The 24,473-nt window shown below is 42.4% G+C and overlaps 1 protein-coding gene across 5 annotated transcripts in view; it reads right to left on the reverse strand.

The window, feature by feature from the left end:
• The window catches only part of LOC112468910, a 305,546-nt gene that overhangs the window by 112,942 nt on the left and 168,131 nt on the right, over positions 1 to 24,473 (reverse strand). For all 5 annotated transcript variants that reach the window (XM_025038317.1, XM_025038320.1, XM_025038318.1 and 2 more), the window contains one exon: positions 12,435 to 12,572. In XM_025038317.1, coding sequence (XP_024894085.1) covers positions 12,435 to 12,572 — 138 coding nt within the window. The remainder of the gene's footprint in view (positions 1 to 12,434; positions 12,573 to 24,473) is intronic.

Consider the following 24,473-nt stretch of genomic DNA (forward strand, 5'->3'; position numbering starts at 1 on the left):
GAAAATATAAGGAAAACTCGGTTTACGTCTTGCGTCATCTTTCTTCGAGTGATGTATGTTCATTAAATAAGCAAGTAATAAATATATTTTCAACAGCTCAGAGAGAGAGGGAGGAAGAGAGAGAAAGGATTAAGTTTGAATAGATTCTTGGAAAGATCGTCTCGCGCGATCTCTCCAACGAGAAACTTTGGCGGCGCTGAATAATTGGGCTGTAAGTAATTGAGTGAGTAATTGAATCACACACGGATCGCGCGGAATTGATTATAGCGCGGTGTGTTCTCTCGCCGCGCTGTCTATGCAAATCTTCGTGACGTTTTCATTAACTCGCCGTCCGCGCGCGCGGGCGCGGCAACCGAGAAGATAAAGAAAGGGAAAAAGCGAACGGGAGGAGGAGAAAAAAGGAAGCGAAACGGAACGGTGGTGCACGCTCGCGCAGAATAATTAAATGCGTTCTCCCGCGGAAATTCATATTTATACTTGAATCCATTACACGGAAGCGAAGACGCGCGAGAAAAGAGCTCCCTTTCTCCTTTCTGCGAGGGAAGCGCTATCGCTTTTCTCGCGGCGCGCTCGCCGTCGCGAAATCACTATGCCGCTCTATCCTCTCTGTGTGTCCGCCATCCTTCTCTTGCGCTCTTCTCGAAAACGCGCGGAGCGAGCGAAAAGCCGAGATACGTCGCCGACTACCGCGACGGCACTTTGAAATTAACTGTTACCCGTGCTTATACATACGTAATGCACGGCGGAATGTTTAAATCGAGTGAATACAAAGACGAGGGTCTGGCGATGGAAAAGTGGCATGGCTGCGAAATAGAAAATTCAAAACAGACGCGTAGCTATTTTACGGGTTAAACGCAACCGCAAAGTCAATTTTCCCTCGACCCCGATCGAGTAACGGAGCGGAGAATTTCGCAAAATTCTTTTCGATATCGAAATTATTTTTAATTAACTCGGTATCGACGCCGAAAAGTATTCTTCGATATCGAAATTGCGTAGATAAAAATGTTAATTATATTATTCTACGATTTACATATTTATGATAGATCAATGCAGTTTTATTCGCTCTCTTGTTCACTTAATATTTCACCGTTCGCTGATACGAATTCGATAAACGTTAATAATTCTTATAAAATTTGCATCGACGAATGTTAATTACATTTCCAGCTGACGTATGGCAGCTAGACGATAAATGTAGCTTAATTCTATTCCTCATTCATTTGAATTCCGCGAGTCGCTAACGCGTTTTGCGTATCATAAGCCCATTTAGCGTTCTCTGTATTGCCAGTGGTATGCGGCGGACACTATCTTTCTTCCAAACAAAAACGATCGACCTTGTCGCACGACGATTGTTCGGACCATAAATCGCTGCGAAATCGTTTACGTGTGTACAGCAGATATACGGAGAAACATTGAAAGGTTAACGGCGATTGCGTACATGCGTGCGTGTGAGGGAGATGCGTATAGCGCTACTTTAGGACGACAGGAGAAAAAGAAGCGCGAAGCACGCGCGGCGTAAAATATGAAGTGCTATCCCATAATCTCTGTCTACATGTGTCTATTTTATATCTGCCGCGCAATTTGCGGGATAAACCGTCGAAAAGCACTTCCACTTATCGTGACGAACAGTCGAGTTTGAGTCTTACAACTAAGAGAAGAAATAAACTGACTACTAAGAGAAGAAATGAAAATAATCGAGTCATAATGCTATAAATTAATTTAAAAAAATTTCTCAGTTAACATTTAATGACTAAAAAAAGGAATTTGACTATTCATTCTATCTCAAAATTGAATTAACTATTAATCTTATTAATAACAATTAATTCTTTGAAAAATGGAACTCTTGATATATTCTACAATGCCACACAAATTCCAGATTGTAGACGCTTTACACTACCTAAAGAAACAGATGAACATCGCCCCCATGGAGCGGTGTCTTCCTCTTCGGGTAATGAATAGCTACTGTAATTGTAACCACCGACACGGTTCGATTAATCTCGCTCGCAACATCCCCTCGGTAACGAGATTCGAGCGGGAGACCGCGATATCGGGCATCATTCCGAGAACAATTTCTAGCACCGAGAGGTAACCGGTAGAGCGCCCGGTACTTTATAGGGCTAAATGTTCTTCCCCGCCGCTATTGGCCGCGATGAAACTTCGGAAGCACCGAGAGGATGATATCTCCGGCGGCAGAGAAAGAGGCGGCATCTAGAGCACCTCGAGGTGATTTTCGCGAAGCGGCGGCGAGGCAAATTGCTGCTTCCTACGCCGGAAGGGGAAAGGAGAACGTAATGTCGCCTCTTCTTTTCATCGTTTCTCCTCTGCCTTTCCGCCGTCTCCGCCTCCGCCTACTATGAGACGCTGGCGCTCGTAACATCGTCGACGTCGACGTTACGAATCGCGATAATATTGACAAGGCGGAGTCGACTGCGGTGTGCCGAATAGGAAGTAGCGGATGGAGAAACGCGGCCCCTTGCTTGGAAATTCGGGGCAATTATGCGACGACAGACGGCGGATACGCGCGAGAAAAGAGCCTGTAATGGAGCCATCAGCTAGGAGCGTATTGATGGCGTGGTAGGGCGATATAATAAGAAGTCGGGAGAAAAATGTTTCGGCTTGAATATCGCGGAGAGTTTTGTGGTATTACGATAAAGCGAGCGAGCGAACTTTTCAATAGGCTGCATTTTCGTCGAATATTCAGTACTCGAACAATGATCCAATGCTGGTTTTGTTTCCCTACATATATTTCCCTGCTTTATCAATCTTCTAATTATTTCATATAAAATCTCTCGGCTATAATCTAATAGAATATAGATAAGAATGTAAAACTCAGAATACATATATATAGCTAATGTTACATCTGTCTAAGTGAATCAAGTTTTAATTTCGAATCGCATAACGCTACTACCGTGAGCGATTGTAATATCACGCCAACCTGCCTCTACGATTAATAAAAATGCACGGTAATGCGCGTACATTTCGGCTGAATTGTGCCATATTCCCTCTGTCACCAGGTTCGCCGTCATGATGTATAACTCCCTCCGCGATGCGGAACGCGTTTCAAATGTGGGAACGTCGGGGCGTATAATAGAAACTGCGGATGTCATGGAGAAACCGGGAACAGAGTAGATGGTCCGTGGTCGAATTTCAGTCATGGCCCGCCCTCCCGCCGCCGTGACCTGTCTCGATCAATTTACTTCTCGGCTGCATATCAATGCGGGATGGAGCATTCGTCATCGGCGAAATGGTGCGTCGTAATACGTAATTAGGTATTCCCGCATGGATCGACGCCGGCATGGCAGTCCCATTTCATTTCGAATCGGAACTTACTTGCGGCTAACAAAGGTGAAAAGCGTATTGAGTATACGAGCACGCGGGACATAAATGTGACTTGAAGGGTTTAGCAAAACAGTTAATAACGACAAAACGATTACGGCAAATAATTATAGCGTTAAATTGGACCATGCAGAAAATGTTTTTCGTTCGGCTATTGTAAAATTTCACGCCAGCAAATTGCATGAATCGGCATCAAGATTTATTGATGATGTTAATATGTCAATTTTCTATTTACTCCCTTTTGTTTTCGGTCTCGCTTTCGGTCCGTGAAAAACTAGCTAGTTTCCACATTAAACTTCGGTAAGAGGAAACGGCGTTAGCGGTCTTCGTGATCCTGGTATTAGGCGCGCATAAAAATATATTCGCAAAACGAGCACGCGGCTACGAGTCGATTCCCCTTTCGACCCCATAATACCCGCCCCCCAATGCCGCGAATTACCTACTTCCGGTCGTTTCAAATTGCTACCCAGACGTTTTTATTCGGCCATTCTCGCCACGTTTCAACGACGCACGTTTAGCCACTCGCAGCCTAATCGGCGAGGCCCATTTCATGGGAACATTAAATTTGGATTAAGCTTCTATCCCGGTATCGGCAAGATCTAGGTAACGATGTTCTTGCTACATATGACTAGCACATGTATTTTTTGATAACACTGGTTAGCACTGATATTTTAATTCTAAAAATAGAAAATTATATTACATCAAATAAATAAAATTAGTTGATATACTATAAGAATAACGAAATGTTAATAGTGTTCATAATAAGGTAGAAGCTTTTAACGGTGCTGAAAAGGTGCAAAAACAACTACGCTTTTGTCTTTATGATTCCGTTTATGTATAATATAGGTATTGTAGATAAAGCTATTTAATCGATTTGAATAATCGATCTGAATTTCCCATCTTCCATCTTTCTATCAACGAAAACTTTCGAAGCTATAATATAAAGATATTCTCGTCGCGAGTGAACTTTCGTGTCGCAATATACTTAATTCAACCATTAAAAGCTTTCATACTAATGATGTATAATGCTCAAAAAGCACTTAAGATCAAGATATAGAGCATAAATTAAGAAGATATTAAACTCCGACGATAAATAAATAATTCCCAACGAACATTACAACGAAGGCAGAATATAATTCGATTCATTAAGCAATCATTATAAATTATTTCATTACATTATGTCAATTATAAAGTTTCGAGATATTATATATGGCACGATGTTACAAATCAACTTTAGAAATTTCCTTTATAATGCGCATACTCTTTGCAAATAAATGGCAGCTCACTCAGAGAGAGCAGTCACAAAGGAACTTTATGCTCCGGCATTGAATTCCTAACAAGATTTCTAATCGTTCAGCATCGTTCGTTCAAAGTGTTAAGGAGCGACTAGCATCTTCAACATCAAAAACTCAGAAGGAGCTGCTAACAAAAAGGATTGGCAAGAACATCGAAACTGCGAAAAATTTAAAGTGGCGCAACCCAAACTATTTACCAATACAAATGTTTTCAGTTTGAACTTATAAATTGCCGAAGTTTCCTCTCGTAAGTATTCGACAAGATCGATATTTACAAGAAGTGTTTAACGAGTATTTAAAAAAATGACGATTCTCCATGGAATATTATTATTACTCGCGAGTAGCTTCGCGACATCGAATGATTTATTCAGAGAGAGCATCGTGCAACAAGAAGTCGTTCCGGGGTAGAGGTTGCAAGAAATTTTAATTAATTACGCGGAGAAATAAAACACCGCCGATCAGAGCCGCCCCGGGCCGGTAATCCCGACTTACCGATGATTAATTGCGTTTCGTTAGTGGAGATCTCGTGTGCGCGCACGCGCGCAAGCTCGCGAAACACTTCCGCGAAACGTTCCACGTTGTCTTCGCAAAGAGGAGAAAGAAGAAAAAGATGTACACGCGCCTCCGGATGAAGGACACTTAATTTCAATACTCAGCCACTTTCGGAGCTCGCTAAAGCGAACGTAATGGCAATTCGCGCGGCTCTGAACGTTGCCGGATGGCTGCCGTTCGCTTTAGTCGCGATTATTAAAATGCACTACAACCCCTCAGCGTCTCCTCCATTTCCTCTTTACCCCGGTGGCAACCGGTTCTTTTCCTTTGGAAGGCGAGCCTCTCATCTTTTCCTCCTTCCGTCTCTCTTTCGGCGAGCCGACCGTTCCTTCGGCTATTTACTCTTTATGTCGCGGAGAACTCCGCCCTTACTACTGGCTCTTCCTCTCTCCCTCCTTCTAGTATCCCCCGCTCCTCTTGTATACCCTGGTGATGTTAGCAGAGCGAAGGAGGAAGGAAGAGAGCCTTTTCTTCCTTCTTCCTATTTTCAATTTAAGTTCGCCTCTGCTCAAGAGCGCGGAGCTTTTCACTCACAGACGCGCCCATGCCTGTCTCGGCTCGATCAAAGATGAACGTTTCGACATTTGATTAACCTTCTGGACAGGCGTGCACGTGTACCAAGTGTAGAAACATTGGGAATCCTTTTTTCTGAATTCGAAAATCGATTCTCTGTTTTCTCAGGCTTTCGACTAAATTTCTTTTCAACTAATATACTTTATTATCTCCTTTCCCTTTCTTTCCTCTCGACTTTCGTGTAAATATGGAGTATTAAAAGCTTTAACTATTATTATGATATTTTGACGAGGGAGTGGATTTTTTTTCTGTATTATACCCCAAAACTACATCATTTTTGAATCAGTAGATACTTAATCTACCATTTTAGCATTATTCGCGAAATAATATCGATAATTTATTTTCTGAGAGAAACAAATTTCATTTTTTGTCCTTAGAATCCGGGCTTGGCGTGTTTCGCGCGTGCAAGGATCGTGCCTTGTACAAACGTGCATGCGTGTCACGGCTACGTGCGTGAGTGCGTCGACCATGTGTCCGCCCGTGTCTGGTGAGAGCGCAAGCACAGCGCAGGACGACAGCAAAATCGTATTACTAGTGCATTGTGAGATCTGAATAGCCGGCATTAGAGCCAACGAGGTTGCAGCAGGCCGTTCCTGCTCTATCTCACCGTCTCTTTCTCTCCCTCGTCACACACTCGCTCTCGTCCCGCTTTCCATCCCCCGTGTGTGTCGCCTCCGTTCGCAGTCTCCTTTCATCCTCGTCTTTCTCGCGCCTCTCCCCTCGTATCCGCCATCCCGCGAATCCTTCGTCGCACATCCTCCCACATGCTCTTCCTTCCGCCACCTGCTATCCGGTATCCCCGACCTCTGGACTCCGAGAGAGACCTTCCCGTCCCGGAAACGAGGCGTTCTACGACGCTGCTTACCGCGAGCGAAACGGAAAAGACCGCTTTGGGCGGTTTATGAATTTCGGTGTAAATTAGTACGGCCGGACTATCGAAGGGATCTGAGGAAAAGATATGACGCCGAACGAACGATCGTTAAGAGCAGTAAAGAGCGGTAAAGAGCGCGATCGGTGAACGGCCGAGGCATAAACTCACCCGTCCTCTCACTCCTCCTCTCCTCTCTCGCGTTACGGAAATTTCGAGAAAATGGTGGTAGTACACATACATGAACGATTATATCTGCACGGGCGTGCAGATCCGGCGATGACCGTAATCCACTGGCGCTTTTATGTAAACTGTAATATTTACGCGTCTTTGCGAACCCGCCTCGTCGGGCCGATAACCAGTAATAGCTTCCCGAAATATCGAAAATACTATTTAAGCGCCGTTAATAACGATTATCGTTACGTCGACGCCATTCGTTAGAAAATCAATATCCTCCACATCTCCGGGGGATATTTTAATATTGCGCGCGACCGGCGCCAAGTATTGATATGCGTTATACCGCGATTGAGAGAAATTGATAATATTTTTTGCGATGTACGAGTGTTCGATCTAAAATTACACTTTTCTTCAGGTAACTTCTTCTTAACGTCACACGCGTGTACGTCACGTGCGCAAATCGCCTACACTCCTCTATATACTGTTTCAAACCTCGTAAGATATTCTTGACTTTCCAGATTTCTTTCGTTTTTGATTCGCTTTTCCTTGAATTGTTAATCGCGCATTTCTTTATTTAAAAAAATGTATGACGTCATATTCAACCCGAAAGAATTACTCTTTAGAGACATTTTCTAATCAATTATATTATATTGAAACTAAGATTTTTTAATTTATTTATTATACCGCGGTCGACAATTAATTTTCTTCCTACATCAAAATAAATTTTATTGTAATAACAAATATGAATAATAGTTGGACATTGATTTAGTGACAATCCAATTTCGCGTTTACGTCAAAATAAGAAAGCTCCTTTTTTCCTACTGAGAATGCCATTGTTCGTCCAGCTCGGGTCAATTTAGCATCATTTGACACATAAAATCAAGTTTCTCGCGAATGAATTCCCCCCTACACAGACGCGGCGCATTCTAAAGAGCGTAAGACGCCAAGTTCGAGTGCTGATCGAAAGATTGGATAAGGAATCCATAAGCTCCGACGTAATCTCAGCGTGTTTGAGAGCGCATTGGAATCTCAGAGGACTATCCGACGAAGTGAATTCCCTCCAATGGAGGATGAAAAGCGGAGGAAGAGGAGGAGAAGGAGGAAGGGAACGGCGAGGGCGAGAAAGGATAAGAGAGCGGACGAAGAAATCTGAGGACGAATTTCCTACCGACGGATCTGTTTCGATATCTCTCTGCCTTGGCCAATGGCGTTACGACGACCGCGGGCTGTGGATTTTTGCAATTGCATCGACGAATCTCGATCAGTATTATTTAGAGAGCGCCGGTGGCGTTATATCGATCGCCGATGCGCCACTCCGTCAATATGGTTCTCCCTATCCTCTTCCCGTGTATATTATCGAAAACATTCCCTCGTTAACTGAATTACGAATAAAATAATCCGAAGCTCTAAAAATATCTCGAGCGAAAATTCCTTTCTCCTCTAATTTGAAGAAAAATGAAAAATGTAGCTATACATATAAAACGTTTCTTTTTGCTTTTAAATGTCTTTTCATATATTAAAAAACGCGACGTCCACATGACAAAGAAAAAAGAGAGAAGTTATTATGCATAAAATGTATCCGACCTTCTTCCAGAAAGACGCGAATTTCAGAATTTATCACCAAGGAAAAGTCTAATCTATCATCGTAAAAACTGGAATTATTCCAGAGCTTGCAATTCTAAAAAGAAACGTTTCTCGCTTTAATAGCACTAAGAATGATGAAATATTGCAATTATCAAAAAATAACGTAATCAATTAACAGTGACATTTCTTTTGATGTTTGTGAAAGCTATTCGCTAAATTTACGTTTATAATCTTGAGAAACAAAATTCAATATTACCGTGACTCGTCAATAATAATAACACGTGGCTTTGTGGCATTGTGGCTTAATAATATATACAATATATAATGCATACTTGAGAAGGATCAAGTATTAAACGCATCACAAACGCAATTATTATGATAATGTAACAATTGATGTGAACATTTCACGCATGAAATTATAATCAGCGTATACCAGGCACAATGAATGAAATGATTATTCTTTCACCGGCATTTATATCATATGTCGATAAAAAATTTAACAAGTTCCAGATTCCCATGTCGGGTAACATAACTTTAATTGTCGTAATTAATTAATCAGCGCGTGTCGCAACTACCTTTATTATAACTCAGGCATATTGGTAATGCATCAATCGCAAGTCGCAAATAGAATACGCAGCTAATAACGGCTCAATTATATCCATCGTTTACGATCGACTATAATTGATGTTCTATCCCAAGGATCGAAGCTTATGCAATTACGTAGGGAAACCGGCTTTCAGAAATGATCAATTTAAAGAACGTCAACGTGAAATAGAATCCGGGATCCTTCCAATAACAAGCAAAAGTCGATGATCCGCATCAGAAGCAATTAAAGATAATACGTTAAGAAACGATAAATATAGGAGAAAAAAAAATTTCTGAACGTAATAACATTAGAGAAATCGTTTCTCGGGCTCGCAAATGGAAATGACATGTTGTGCATAAGACGAGTAATTCCTTTAACGCAAGTAAATAATAGTGATTTAAAATTTCGGAGCGTAGTCCTTTCTGCAAATCGAACAGATCGGAAAGAGCCAAATTAACGTCTATCACATAGCGCACCGACACAGAAAAGAACGACACGCATCTCGAGACTCGACGGAATCACGAATGCCACCGGTGCGCCAAAGTAAACTACATCACGTCCGACTGCGATTGCGCTCTTCCCTTCTTACGATCCAGTTCACGGTATTGTTTCAAGAACAACAGGAGCTATCGCGAATTATCCGACCGTTCAGTTCATTCCATTCGTTTGCGCGACCCGCAATCAGCTTGTATCGGATTGCTCTCGCAACGAAGAGCACGAAAACGAACTTTTCTTGTGAGATTTACATTTACCATCGTTCGCTTCGGTTCTGAAAACGAACATGATCCATATGCGTACAGTATGACATAAATCCAGATATTACACCATTGCAAAAACTGTGGCATACGTTTTTGCATGGAATTGAAAACACGATAGCAAAAATATTACGAAATATTATCGTAAAGCAGGCTTGATTTCGTAAGCATTGCGAAAACCGGATAAAGCTCACTTGGCAAAATGGAAACCGCATACTCTGGTTTACCATCATGATAGAAATATTCAACGTATTCATTTTATATCAAATATCAAATCTTTATGTCACGAGGAAGACGTATCCGGAATATTACGCTGCTAGCCGTTTCTTTTCTTCGCCGATGTAAAGAGCAAATTGTTTCCTTGCTTATATCACTAGTTGCACAAACAAGGAAACGTCTTATGCCAGACGATACATGCAAATCGTCTTGTCGCGATGAGATTTATTCATAGGCGAGCCACATATCCGTGCGGCCTTCCGCGTCGGAAGCTCTGCGGTCTCTCCGCATCGTCGCATCGCATCGCATCGGTACAACCACTCGCCGCGAAATTGTTCTAACGAACTTACACTCGCGCGAAAGTTATGTGCTATCCGTACACGCACGCGCCACAAAGAAGGGCCTGCCGGCGACCGCGCTCGTTTGGAGTTTGGCGGCAAAATCCGGCGTCGACTTCCTCTTTCTCTGTCTCTCACTCTCTCTGGCACGTTCCGCCCGTCGCAAACCGACTCCCCTATAAATTCACTCAACGTATACGAGAACCAAAGAATGATGGAGGAGAACTTCCTATGCCACGAAATATACGGAATGAGAGAATGCTAACTGCAAAGCGAGATGAAAAGCGCTCGAACTGCACGAGTTCTTTTGCAAGGTTTGCCCAAAGTTTACTTAATAAATCAGAACGTTATACAAAGTTGCGTAACTATTCTGAATCAATTTTAAGATTTATGGATTTAATTTCCGTATTCTTCGGCTAATTTTAAGTAGATCCCTGATAACATTTTTATCTACAACTTTATTCGCACAAAGATACATGAAACATAAAGATTGCGAAGAGTATAGTATTCAATGAAATTTTTGCGATTTCCTTAAAAAATCGCTTTTAAAAATTCGATGAAGGTTTTTCTTAATTATGTTTCGCATATAATCACAAATTGTTTATAAAAATCTTCATTTGATAGTCAAGTAAGAAGTGTGTCAGTTTCGATAACATAGCACGAGTGAGATGTGTCTTGCGGAAATGTGATGCGAGCACCGCGGTCAGGCGCGTGTTTATTGGCTCGTGTTTCATGATCAGAACGTTTTTGGCTCGTGAAATCACACACGTCGAGACGAGCTGAATGACATCGATCAGCTGACTCACGCTACCACAATGCGCCAATATTCATTCTTGATGCAAAATCGACGGATATATACCAAACCGATATTCTTCGCATATAATTAATGATATCTTCGCTATAAATGTAATACCTCTCGAACAACTTGTGCGGAACATAATTTCGATGCGTATTGATTACGACTTTTGGCTCAACCTGCGTTCGAGTTCGCGTGGGAGATGCACGATGATATTAATGACGTCGCAAGCTTCGATGTTTTGCATCACGTTTTATAAATAGGACAGCTGATTCATTGGATACGTTTGCTGAAAGCTGCTGTTTAGAATATAATATCAAACGCCGAATGTATGACGCACTTTGTAAAGCAAATGGACGATTTAAACGAATTTGCCAAGAACTTAAAAACACTGCATACGTTAAAAACTAGGATGATTGATTTAGTACAGCTGTTCTAAAGGAAATAAATAAATCTGCGCTAATATGTACTTGACCGAACGAGAGAAGTGATATACCATTTTATGTTCAAATTAATGCGTTCTTTAATCAATATTAATAATAACATTTTTCAATAAATATTATAATACCAAAAAAACGTTGTTCTATAGAATTCCTCATTCTCCTTAGGTACATCGAATTAATAACTAATCTCCGCTCCGGAGGAAGTAGAATGTAATAATTGAAATTACTGCTACACCCACCGGCTGGCTGATCTTGATTGTCCCTCAACATTTCTCCAAGAAACAAAGCGTGCGCGTTGCACTTGTGCACGACTGTCCCGACGGTGGCCCCTTATACTTGTCGGAAACAATAGGCATTATATGTGCCGCGGCACACGCGCGACAACAGCTTTCCCTCCCCCTTCTGACTTGTTCGAACTAGTTATAACCGCTGTTCCTACGTGCCGCTGACGAGGAGAGCAACAATTACGTTAATGCATTGTCCCATGTTCCGGCGCTTAACGACTCGGCGCCCCCATCGACGTTTTGCACTCTCGCAGATTGAATTAAATCGAATTACGGGAAGTCGCGCGTTAAAATCATTGTCAGGCGAATTGCATTGTCGCAGTTATCTTATGATTCATCATCTTATTCTAAGTCGAAATTGAGAAATTAAGCATTTCGATTGTATAGACAACGTAACGTACTAAGCGCTACGGAACTTCGTTATTAGCGCGGGCTGACATGAGTTAAACTAAATAAAATAGTCATTATTAAAGCGTCATTAACGCATAATTTCTAGTACGTCGAAAATCTCTTTCGGTCGTTAGTCAATCACGGAGGATCGTTTATTTTCAACGAGAATTCCACTTTTTCCAAGATATCGCGATGTTTTCATCTCGAATAAAAATTAATTGATAATTAAATAAAAATAACTTACCGGTATCGTTGTCTCCTGGAACTCCGAGACTGTCGCTATTGTCATTGATGAAGGCCTCCGCCGTTGACGTGAAGGTTTGAGGTGATAGCGTGAGGTCCGGCCCGCTCTCACTATCGAACAATTCTAAGTTCCCATTTCCTGAAAATAAAATATTAAGTAGTATTATTAATTAGTATTATGTCTCGCATCAGCAATAGATTTGTATCCTAAAGTTAATTGATTTTATTTATAGATCTAAATGTAAAATAAAATTTGACAGGTGACCTGCGTTGACAAACGAATAAGATTCTTCGTGCGCTACAAGTGCGTACCGTAAAAATAACTCTCTATAAATGAGTTGCGTTCCTACGTAGCGCTCAGAATTATTGTCACCAATTCTTTTGCGAATATCATCTGTTAATAGACATATTTCTATTTCTTTTCTCACAATATATATTTTCATAATATATATATATTTAAAAGTAACGTTACCTATATAGTTTAGAAAAATTACCACTTAAGAACAAGCCTCGTAGAAATGTGTGTGCATACCTAAATTCAAGATATCCATTGACCGCATTTTTATTCAACTATCAACGCGCGACAAAATTACTTGCTACGGGTTAAACGAGAATTTCTCAGCTGCACAAGAGCAGCGCGGCTTGCATATCTTTCGCATATCTCGCCACTAAACGGCAACAACGCTGGAGCACACTTGAAAGATCTCGCAGACAGTGAAGATCTCTCGAGGCTCCGGATGGTTTCCGTGATACAACGAGAACGGCTATGCGCCAAACTTTGTGCATTTTAGGATACTAGCCCACTTAAGTGTATTACGTTTCGTTAATGACATTCCTCGACCGAAACAACATCGGATCACGCAAGAGGACCAATAATTATTAAAAATAACAATAACAACATTTAGATTTTCAATCAATATGACTTATAAAAGAAAATTCACGAACTTTCTAAAAAAAAGAAAAAAAACAATAAGTGCGAAAGCTTCTTTATCAAAATACAGATAAAACTTGTGAATAAATCTTCATTTATAGCGAAATTTATGCGAACGTACTGTATTCACTATGAAGAATAAGATAAAAGCAAAGAATACTTCTATCTAAAAAAAAATTTACAAAAACGACTTGGTAAAATCGTTTATCGAAATCGATAAAAAAATAAGCGTTTCCTATTTGGTTCGATGAGGAATCGAACTAAACCCGGGTTAGAAATCGCCACGATTTTACGACTTATTAAAATTCAAAGAGCGCGTTCCGCGGGCGCGTGACGGCGCAAACGGAGTGCGGCGTCCGCGTCGCCGGCGTCTTCATCCGCGTCGATTCCTCCTTCGTCCGATTCGTGTCGACGCGACGTGGCAAAGTGCGGCGACGTAACGACACACTCGAAGCGCGCTGCATATACGACGAATGGCTCCGTCCCCGTAAATATTTGACGACAATTTGATCTGCACGAGTCGGGACTTAAATCCCTCCGAGGATACGGGCGAAAGCGGCTTACGGAAGCTCCGTCGTCCGTGGCTTTCGACCCGTCCTCTCATCATCGGGCTTACACATCTCGAGACTCGCGGAAAATATATATATCGCGAATATCGATGGACAACGCGGCGCGGACGTTGATCCGCGTGAGTAACATTGTCCAGAAGCTATCAATATATGTCCTAATAAGCCTCAATAATAACGCGAAATCGCATTCTCCCAGATATCAGTCAATTGAACGTTGTAGTTAATAGAACACCGATAACAATAGTTAGTGTTGCGGGCAAATATCGTTTTCTCTGCTGAAACCAACCAGATTCGAGCTTTACACCGATGGATATTTTGTACGCGTCAGTAATAATATTGACACGCATTAACCCCGGTATAATAGTGTTGCATAATAACAGAGCGACGCTGTAATAATACCGTACGCAATTGTTTGTTTATTGTTAAGCTTCAAAGAGATAAAGCAATTTTTAGACAAAACATTCTCTTTCACAGAAATATACATGTCTGAAATGCAAAAATGGATCTCGCTATTACACGAGAGCAGGTCGATAAGGACCTGCATTTATTGCGTCCAAAGTCCAAAGCGCCACTCGTTTGTCCCTGCATTAAAACGATTTGTTCCCGCGGTGCATTTCGCGCTCCCCCAGGAGACAGATTAACTCGCTCGGAGGGAGACAATGAGGACATTCCGATAGCACGTTCGGCCGCGTCGCGTCGCGCGCCTCGTCGTTTCCGCTCCCTCGTTCTCCACTTACGTCGTTAAAGTGCGCATCCGACTGCATCGCGGGGAACGGCCATGCCACCGAGACCGAGGGAAACGAGACAGCGGGAGAGAAAGCGCATTAACATACCTGCAATATGCATGCGAGGTGGTGCACTCGTCCGATTCGACGTTGCTGCGCGTGCGGGGGCTTACACAGGAATATTCGCGTTAATTCAAAGCGATGGTATGCGCCCGCCGCGGATTAATATATTCCGGATTATCCGTCTGTGTTTGCGTTAATGCTCGCGCCGTTAGGTTAGTTAAATATGTAAATATAAGCGGCGTGCGCGCGGCTACGCCGGACGTTACCCCCTGGTTACAACGTCGACGTGCGGCGGAATGACGAATAAGGGTAACGTAATCCGTGCTTGTAAAAAATACATGACGTGGCAAAGAATCGGATATCGATATAAATTATTACATTAAAAGTCTCGCGTGTATTCCCTCGAAAATACACAAATTGAAAAATTTCAAACTTTTTTTTTGGGATTCAAAAACCGCGCGACAATTTTTAATTATAGATACTGATGCGGCATATTTTTCAACTTTCAAATAATGTGTACTAAAACGCGATCAATCAAAATAAATATGTAGTACGTCAATATGATTTTCAAAAACGTGCATGCAGTTACATGCAATGTACAAGCTCAAGTTACAGTTTCGAATTAAATTTTTGTTCCCTTTTACACACGTATTAATCATCGTGGTGATACATTTATCTTCACAGAACGAGAGTATTAAGCCTTCTGCAAGTAATAAAGGAAGGATTACGCGATACGTAATGGAAAATGTCGGCTGCGCAACATCTTTCGGGAAAATACAGCAATAAAAGAAAAATGCAATTCTCTCTTTGCTATTATTATTAACATCAACCCAGCGCTCGCTATTGCTCGTATCAGAGTAGTATTCATTATAAATACATTCCGCAGTTAACGTGCAATATACGACGCCTGGAGCAATTCTCATGATTAACTCAAGTTACTTGTAAATGCCGAGGAAGATAGCCACGTGTAACGTTATGTGCTATAAAAAAGTTTCCCGCAACGTCGCTATTTCATAGGACACGGAAATAACAAAGAAATTTATTTAACCGAAGCTGGCACTAAACGACGTTACTGCAGTCGGGAGTAAGAGCCATATTCGCGCGCGGCGAAAAAGCGGTGCGACGGAGCGAAGAGAGGAAGCTGCGCTGCGCGAGAAAGGGGAACGAGAGGGAAGAACGAGAATAAGGGCTTTAGACGGAGGGGTTGGAAACCCGAGCGGCGCAACCGAGTTTATTCACAATGCGCGCGAACGAACCCGACGAAGCCCAGATATTAATTTTCTCGATGTATATGGATGAGTACTGACTAGGCCATGTTACGGGGATGCGGGAGGAAGACGGACGAAAGTGGAAGGCTTGGAAGCAAGAGGAAGGAAGCGGCGGCGGTGATGGTGGACGTACCTGCGTAACGACGGGGCGGGTGAGGAAGGACGGGGGATGATGCGGCTGTGCACCACCGCCGTCGCTGCCGGGAGGTGTTCGTTCAGAACGGCGAAGGGTGGCTAAATTGCTATCGATCTTCCAGCCACGTAAATATCGTTTACCTTGCAGCACCCATCTCCCGAGCCTTTCGCATCCCCCCCCTGGTCCCCTCGCGTTCCTGCCCGTCCCGCGCTGTCGACGCATTACGCGAATATGCGTTATCAGTTTGATGGAGATCCCCGGCTTTTCGTATCACCGATTCTGATAGCTCGACCGCTCGATCGGTTAATCCCTCGGCGTTCGCGTATCTTCCCAGCGTGCTAAAATTCGGCGCCGGTATCGGGGTTGGAGCGTTTTTAATGCTCGATTTTCGTATCGCGGCGAAAGTCTCGCGCGAGTTCGACACGTTGCACCATCGTATATGTAAATGTGTCAAAAGTTGAATGATAGAATATTTTCTGGAAAATATTCGGAGGGGAGAAATTGGGAAGAAGATATAGTCGTTTAACTGCTAAAAAATAATTGTAAAATAATAGTACCTGTGCACGTAAAAAAAAAAAAAAACATTTTTAGTTGAGTTTTACATGCGTACTAATGACACAAATTGGAATAATAATAATTGCAAAACGATGCTATACTCAAGAGCGCACAAAATTGGTGTGCGGTAACTACAAATGCACGTCTATCCGACGATCGCTTAGTTTTCAGCCGCCCCTGTGCTGGATATAATTTCATTAAAAGCATCATATTTCAATGTTCGGTAAATAGAACCACCGCTTATTTTACGAGTAGATATAAACGTGCTCGTTTATCGCGTGGATCAGCCAAAATAGCGTTCGGTATCGAAATTGCGCGCTTGAATGCAAAACGCGAATGCGAACGCACTCTCCGGTGATATCCGAGTTCTTGCAAATTTTATCCCGCTATGAAAGAGAACCGAAAAAAAAGGAGAGGAATGCGTTTAATTATAAGCGACGCCGGCTTCTCTCGCGTTTATTCGCGCTCGTAATTACTCGTCGCGCCGATCCCCGGCGTATTTGCGCGAATTCGCGGAATTCGATGTAATCATCGATTCAACGGGGACCCGAGAATAATTAATGAAAACTCGGTATTCGGCAAGCCGGTTGCGAATTAGGGGATACGTTCTTTCCGTCGATTAAATGCAGAAGATTGTAAAAGGATTTCTGTGCTTGACAGTGCGTTCGTAAAATGACCGACATCTACACGATTTCATAGCAAACCTCCACAATTGAAAACAGCGCGCATTCAAAGGGGGGTGTGCAATTTTCAACATTTATAAAATACATTTCTACTTATATAAGTATTTAAAAATATTCTCCTAAAATTAGTAGTCGCAAAAAGCTTCTCTCCTTCTTGCTTCTCGCGTCGAAGCAATTGCATCGCGTGCGATGTACACCACGTATTCATCCTCTAAACTCTCCTCGAAACTTAATTAAACATCGAAGGACATGCGGCACGAAAGCGCTTTACCGGCTCTTGAATCAACAGCGCTCAACGTGCGCCAAGTTTAAAGCCCGTTTTATTAGCGTTCGCACATTTTTCCGCACGTGTCATTCTCGAGCAGCCGATATCAGGCGAGCTAAAAGGTAGCGAAGGACTATCTTGGACGCGAATTCGCGAACATCGCGAAGATCGCCGAGGGCGTGGCGTATAGCCGAGGATATGCAAATTGTATTAAGTCTCCCGCGGCCTCCCCTCGGCCGTTGGTGGCGGTCGTATCTTCTGTATCGCAGTCGCCCGAGAGTGGTATTACGAAACTTAAGCCGTAGCGCACAAGTGTCGCGTTACGAGTCCGACCCCGGCCGGGTGCACTCGGCTGGGCATCCTCTCCACCTTTGTGCGGCGTAACCCGGCGCCATTATCTTAGTCGTACCCCCGGTATCTCTCTCTCTCTCTTTCTCTAAAATTTAAACTTAGTACCCCTTCGCACATCCCCATCATAGCAACCACGAAATCTCCTAGAAATGCTTCTTGACTATTCCGTCGATTCCCAGTGGCCTCTGTCTTTACGGCGCTCTTCTTCATCACGCGAGCAAGTTTGTTCTTAATTAATCCTCGTACGGTTAAGGCAACCGTTATTTATAAGGTAAACTCGGGTAAGATGGCCAACATATGTTCTTTCAATTTAGCTCGCCATGAAACATCGAATGAACATGGGTTGGCCATCTTTCCTGTATGGCCATCGTGCCCGAGTTTACAGCACGGCGAAAATACACGCCATAGTCCCTTCACTTCTTGTATGAATATAGTGTGTATCTAATCTAGAGAGTACGTATGCAGCTAAGATCACGTAAAAACCGACACGTTGCCGACCGTTCGGCAACAATCATTTGATTGATGGTCTGTTTTATGTGTACGAATGCATGAATGATTATAAGATAAGGCTTCGATTAAATCGATCGATTATTACATCCAAGTTAGCTCATCGCAAACTTAGTATCTTTTTCAGTCGTAATGTCCGGATTTTGGGTACGAGGCAATTTCCGATCCGACTCACCCTCACAAAAGCGGAGCTAATCATCGCAGACACGCGCGCGCCGGTAATCACGTTCACGGTCCAATAATCATACCGTTATAATTAACGCGCCGCAATTAAGGCGGTTTCGTAGGACGGACGACAATCGAGCCGTGATTGTCGATTAAACATTTTCGCGTCGATGCAGCGACACAATTTCCGAGGCTGCGCGACGCCAGCTTCCCCCCCGAACGACTGTTCTTCTCTCTCGCGAAGGGGTGGCTCGTTAGTTCGCACAGCGCGCAGGGGCTAAAAGCGCCTTTTAACGTCCTCCGACGTCTACGCGCCGTCGGATTTCGCGCCGACAGAACTCACGGAGCCAATTTTCGAGCTCGAGCGACCGTGAAACGTATTCAGATTCTGCACGAGCGCTGTACATACCTCGAAATGGACAACGCTGGGTATAATATTTCTTCGCGACGTTAGCGTCGACAGTTATCGGTCGCTTCTTTCGCCCAATTTTTAACGCAAAAAATGCATGCGCATAGTAATATATGTATATCAATATTTTTTAACGCCTTTCCAATATATATTCCGATATATTTGCAAGAATTCTATTTCTCTCAAATTCTTTCTAATAAAAAAATAAAAAAGTTATAACGATACTATTGTTAATATTGGATCGTTTCTCGAAAATAATACTCTTACGAGTTTGCAAAAGTTTAGAATTTACGCGATCGCAGTATATGCATAATTGAGTCACGCGTTAAGCATTCATTGAATGAGCTCTCCAGACGACGCGACGTCTGAATTACACTTTCAGAGAGTTGCGCGGCCTTGTATCGATCGCTTATGAAAGCCGACCGAAGGCGTTCAATGATATCGTTGCCAATCGCTAACGAGTGCTACGTATAATAACATTTTTCGCACCTCGGGGCGCGCAAATGGCATTTCGGTAATTAAACGCACGCGCGCACGCGACGGCGATCGCGTTGATGAAGCAATTTTATCGGGCGACCCGCATTTCTGTACCGACAGCAACGACGGAGGAAGGGGAAACGAGAGAGAAAAAACAGTGGAGAGATCGGAAAAACGAGTGGCGCGCAACGAGATGATAGAGCTCCCACCAAACCAGCAAATTGGGGAAGTAAATCGTGCGGGATACCCCACAGCCCGTTAGCCGCGTACATACACGTGCATGGGCGGCAGGTGAATGAAACACGTATGTATGTGCATGCACTTGTGTGCGCGCGCACGGGCACGCGTGTGTGTATGTTTGCACAAAGAGAGACGGAGATAGGAGAGGCGGAGGAAATCCGTAACGAACTTCGCGCAATAAGAATTGCAAGTAACGCGCGGCCGCCGGTATTATTTCGGTAGCGAAGTCAATTTGCAATCAGCGATGCAGCCGTTTCTCCCCTCGTTTCGTCTTCCCTCCCCGCTTGTCCACCCCCTCCCCCTTCCTCGTGCCAACGAAGAAAGAAAAGTACACCCTGTATTTACCATAATGCGATAAGAGGCGAAGGGTATCGTACATTTAAATGAGTCTGGGTTTTCTCTCCCTGGGTCTTTTTCCTCGTCCTTTCTCTCTCGCCGGCGCTTCCTTATTTCCTTAAACAGTTGCCAGCCGCGCAAAATCCCTGTAAAACTCGGAGAAAAGTGGATTTTCCTACTCCCCGAAATTGCTCGCGAATGTGTTCATTCGAAAGCGACTAACGAGAGCTTCGAGGGCGCAATTCCGTTCTGCATTTCTCACCGATGCCGATGTGCAAGTTTGCGAAAAATCCCCGAAAGTACAATATTGTAATCAAATCGCGTGCACCAACATTGTATTTGAATGCCGTGACAAACTGGCATCGTCGAAAACTAATTCCTATCTTTCGTAGCTGACATTTTCTCTATACCGCTACTCGATGACGTACTTTTCACTACGGTCAGTTAGAAGAAAAATTCGTAAGATGCACGCGGAGAAAGAGAAAGAGAAAGGAAAAATTATTTTACCGCATTCTTTTAATGCCCTCAAACGTCGAAGAGAAATTAGGTGGAACTTACGTTCTCTAAAGCGGATCAGTACACACGTTAAGCCACGTCAGACTGTTTACGAGTGGATCTCTTTCGAGAGCGAAAGAAGTTTCGTTAAAGATTCCGTCTGTCAACCTTGCTTACCACGGCTCGGAGCCATCCGTTGAAGTAGCTTTTTTTTACCTTCTCTCTTTTTACGAACTTTCTCCATCATTTTTTCTGCCTCCTACCGACTCGCAGCAGAAATCATTTATTTATCTTAAAGTGTTTACCCACAAAGTTTTCATTCTGTATATGTGTGATCGAAAAATAAAATTAAACCTAAATTTCTAATGTACATACCTAATAGTAAGTTTAATCATCTAATAATAACATTAATTAATAAATGTTTGCTACAACTAGAAAAGATGATTGATTATCAAGAATATTACCAAATTGTTAGAATATCAAGTTTTTTCACGCAGATTTTAACATTAAAACTTGATTGCAGACATTTTTATTGATAATAACGACGAAAATCATTAAATGTATTATATCTTCAAAATTTATGTAAACTGTTTCTAAAGAAATAAATTACTTTGACTTAAAAAACTTAATTAATTTTTATCTTCCCGCCTCTTTCCTTCTCTCACAATAGCTTATATTCCCGAACGTTTTAGTGGCGTGTAAAGCAAAAGCCATAACAGGTGCACTTAAGCGCGATGTAACGAAATGACCCCGTAGAATAGATCGTAGGTATAGAAAGCGCTGCTTAGAAATGGCCACATGCATGCCAAATGTAACTGAGGTATCATAAACGAGCCCATTTAACGAGGAGAGATATAAGATGGAGGGGGATATAAAGCGACGCGGGGAGCGAGAGGCGGATGACCGAATTCGAAGATATTTGAATTCTTGAATGCCGGAGTCGCCCCATATCCCTCCGACCCTCTACGTCGAGTTTGCCTATCGAGATAACTTCGCCATTTGCCTAAAGCGCCTCGTGTTATGAATGCTTCGATCGCGTGAAAGAAAGTACGCACCTACTTTGCTACTCTACGTTTATGCCCGTAAAAATATATTACGATTCTGATCGTCGCATTTGAATAAATTCAAATCTCGAAGATTTATAATATCACTCATATAAGTTTAGTCAAAAATCAATTTCTAGAATAAAATTTAAATAATATTATAGTTAATATTATATTTGTAAGAAATATGCCTCAGTTAATTCATGATCAGTAGTGACTCTAATCGAAAATAAAATAAAATCTGTCGTAGCAGATGTTTTATTTCGAGCAGCAAAATTTGTTTTATATAAATATACATATAAGCCGGAGATTTTTCGATATATATTTTATAGTACATACGACGAGTACATGCATAGATTTACGTAAGACAGTGTCAAATTGACGGCTGAAGTATACGTGAGTCGCACATGTACGAACGCATGGATCAAGTCTTTATCGTGACAGCCGGTGGAGCAAGGATGGATAGTAAGGGATGTGAGTCCTCAGAGGATTTGAGTGGCCAATTTGTCTGGGGCGATCTACCCATTCTCCTGATAACAACATATCAATGACGATAACAGCGGATCTCCATATTCATCAAATTACTAAAGAAACTCTCTTGTAATGTATTTTGGCAAAGCATGCGTTACACTAAATTTATATCAATAACCTAGTATATATTAATAAAAATTTGTTAGATCAATAATTTAAAAAAATTCCCTGCATCAATAATATTAATGTAAACGTACTTTTTTCAGCGCAAAGAAATTCTCTTATCATGCTTGCCAAAAGAATATCGAATAAATTATAGAAGACATTTCTTAATAAGCAATCAAATTATTCATTTCTTATTAAATTCAACTATTAAAAAGGCTTATAATGTTTTTACCCACTCGATTCTGGAAAATAACTGGAAATAATTCAGGACTTTCGTGAAAAAAAGTGCAATGTGCGCGTCTAAGGGTTAAAAACTTACAGAAAGATAATGAGACGAGACGTCTCATATGTTAAACGGCGTTACATTGTTATTATAAAAATGTAATTCTCGGTCGCGCATAATTTCAATTATATCTACGTAAATCTGCACACATTCACAAGCGCGTTCTCTCAAGGGTCTTTTCTATAATCATTCGCGCGAGAGGATAAGCGTGTCTCGATGTACAGCGCGAGTCCCGCGCCAGCTATGCAACGAGTATTAATTAAATTGAGCTGGTCGTGTAGAAGAGGGAAAGAGAGAGGGTCGGCATCCCTTTGAGCTTGTGGCAGTCACTATCGCAAATTAAAGTCCGGTTTGGCGCGCGTGAAAATAATTCCATGCGCGCGCGCGGGCGCGGGCGCGGACGCAGATTCCGCGCGCTCGGCCGGGTCTCGATTCGGAATATTTATTCGGCGAGCCGGATTTATCGTTGCCCCTCATTCTCCCCGTGCCCCTTCCACCACCCGGATATATGTGTGTCGTTCAAATATCGCATCCTGTATGAGAACGCACGCCTGTGGACACATACTTGGAATAATCCTCTCGAAAATATCAAAGGATATATTTGAATTGCCGATTCTTTCGCAATTCCAACGGCATGCGGCGCAATGCCGTTCTTTGACTCGTTATTACCGTGAAATAGCGCGTATAATCTTTTGTTTATCGACCTAACAACGAACGAATTAATTTCATAGTCCCCAGAATTTTGTGATAGCTGAGAGTGAGAGGGTAATTCTTGTTAATCCTACAACAATAATTCTCCCTTCGCTTAAAACAATAATCAAATCCCTTTTAATCATACTATAAGTCATCGAATTAATGTCATCGAAAATGTTAAGTAGGAAATAAATGCGAACGCTAATCAGCAATTTCTTCTCCGTGACAAGATAACTAACGAGATAGCTCACTTATTATACACGTCGTCACAGGAAATCGTCGCGTAATAGCCCGATATCCATCGCACGATCTCTACGTGAACTTTCCCCCGTCATCGTAAACTCTCGTTAAAATAAATCCAAGATTAAACGTTTGGTGTGCGTAAGCGCGCCGTTCGTTCCGATCTCGGGAAAAGAGTCGCGGCTAAATAAACGCCGTAACGAGCTACAGGGCAATGGTACTTAATGACGCGGTGGACTTTATCGCGTCGATGGAGAACCCGTGAATTTTCATTAGGCCGACGTGGCCCGGAAAAGCTTCGCACGGCGCTCTTCCGCTTCTCTTTTCCCGTATAGCGTCGCGTTCGGACCCCCGGTAGTCTCGTTTCACCGCCGGGTATATTCTTTTTGTCCGATCCCATGGTACACTTAATCAACTTTCGTTACGGTCTAATGGCTTAATACCGCGCAGATAGCTTTATTCCGCGGATACATGAGAATCTCCTGGCCGTGGGTTAATACAAATTTAAACCGCGACAACGCTCTTTATCGGGATTTCAAATCAGACGGGATTCCCAACTTGTTCTCACGTCGACTAGCGTAGTTGTCCAATGAGCTCCGTTGCTCGATGCTTGCTCCGCAGCTGAACTTGTCGTCTCTAACAATCTACGCAATGGAATCTTGGTAATTGGCTCGACGCGACATTTGCTTGCACACTCTGCAGTAACGTAAATCTGTGTTGTTAATAAAATATCTATATGAAAGCTATAAAATAGTCATTTGCGACCCCTATTTTAGAAAGTTTACCATTAAAGTCAAAGAGTAACATAAAGTTCGAAGAAATTCTTACTCTTCAAAAAGATCGAGTAAAACTTTTAATACAATTATAAAAGTTATTAAAACATATTTCTTGAAAATTTATGATCACTCTAGCGTAGACATATCGTTCTCTCTCTCTCTCTCTCTCTCTCTCTCTCTCTCTCTCTCTCTCT

This window comes from Temnothorax curvispinosus, unplaced genomic scaffold (assembly GCF_003070985.1).
Source record: "Temnothorax curvispinosus isolate PA1 unplaced genomic scaffold, ASM307098v1 QBEX01002228.1, whole genome shotgun sequence".
NCBI lineage: Eukaryota > Metazoa > Arthropoda > Insecta > Hymenoptera > Formicidae > Temnothorax > Temnothorax curvispinosus.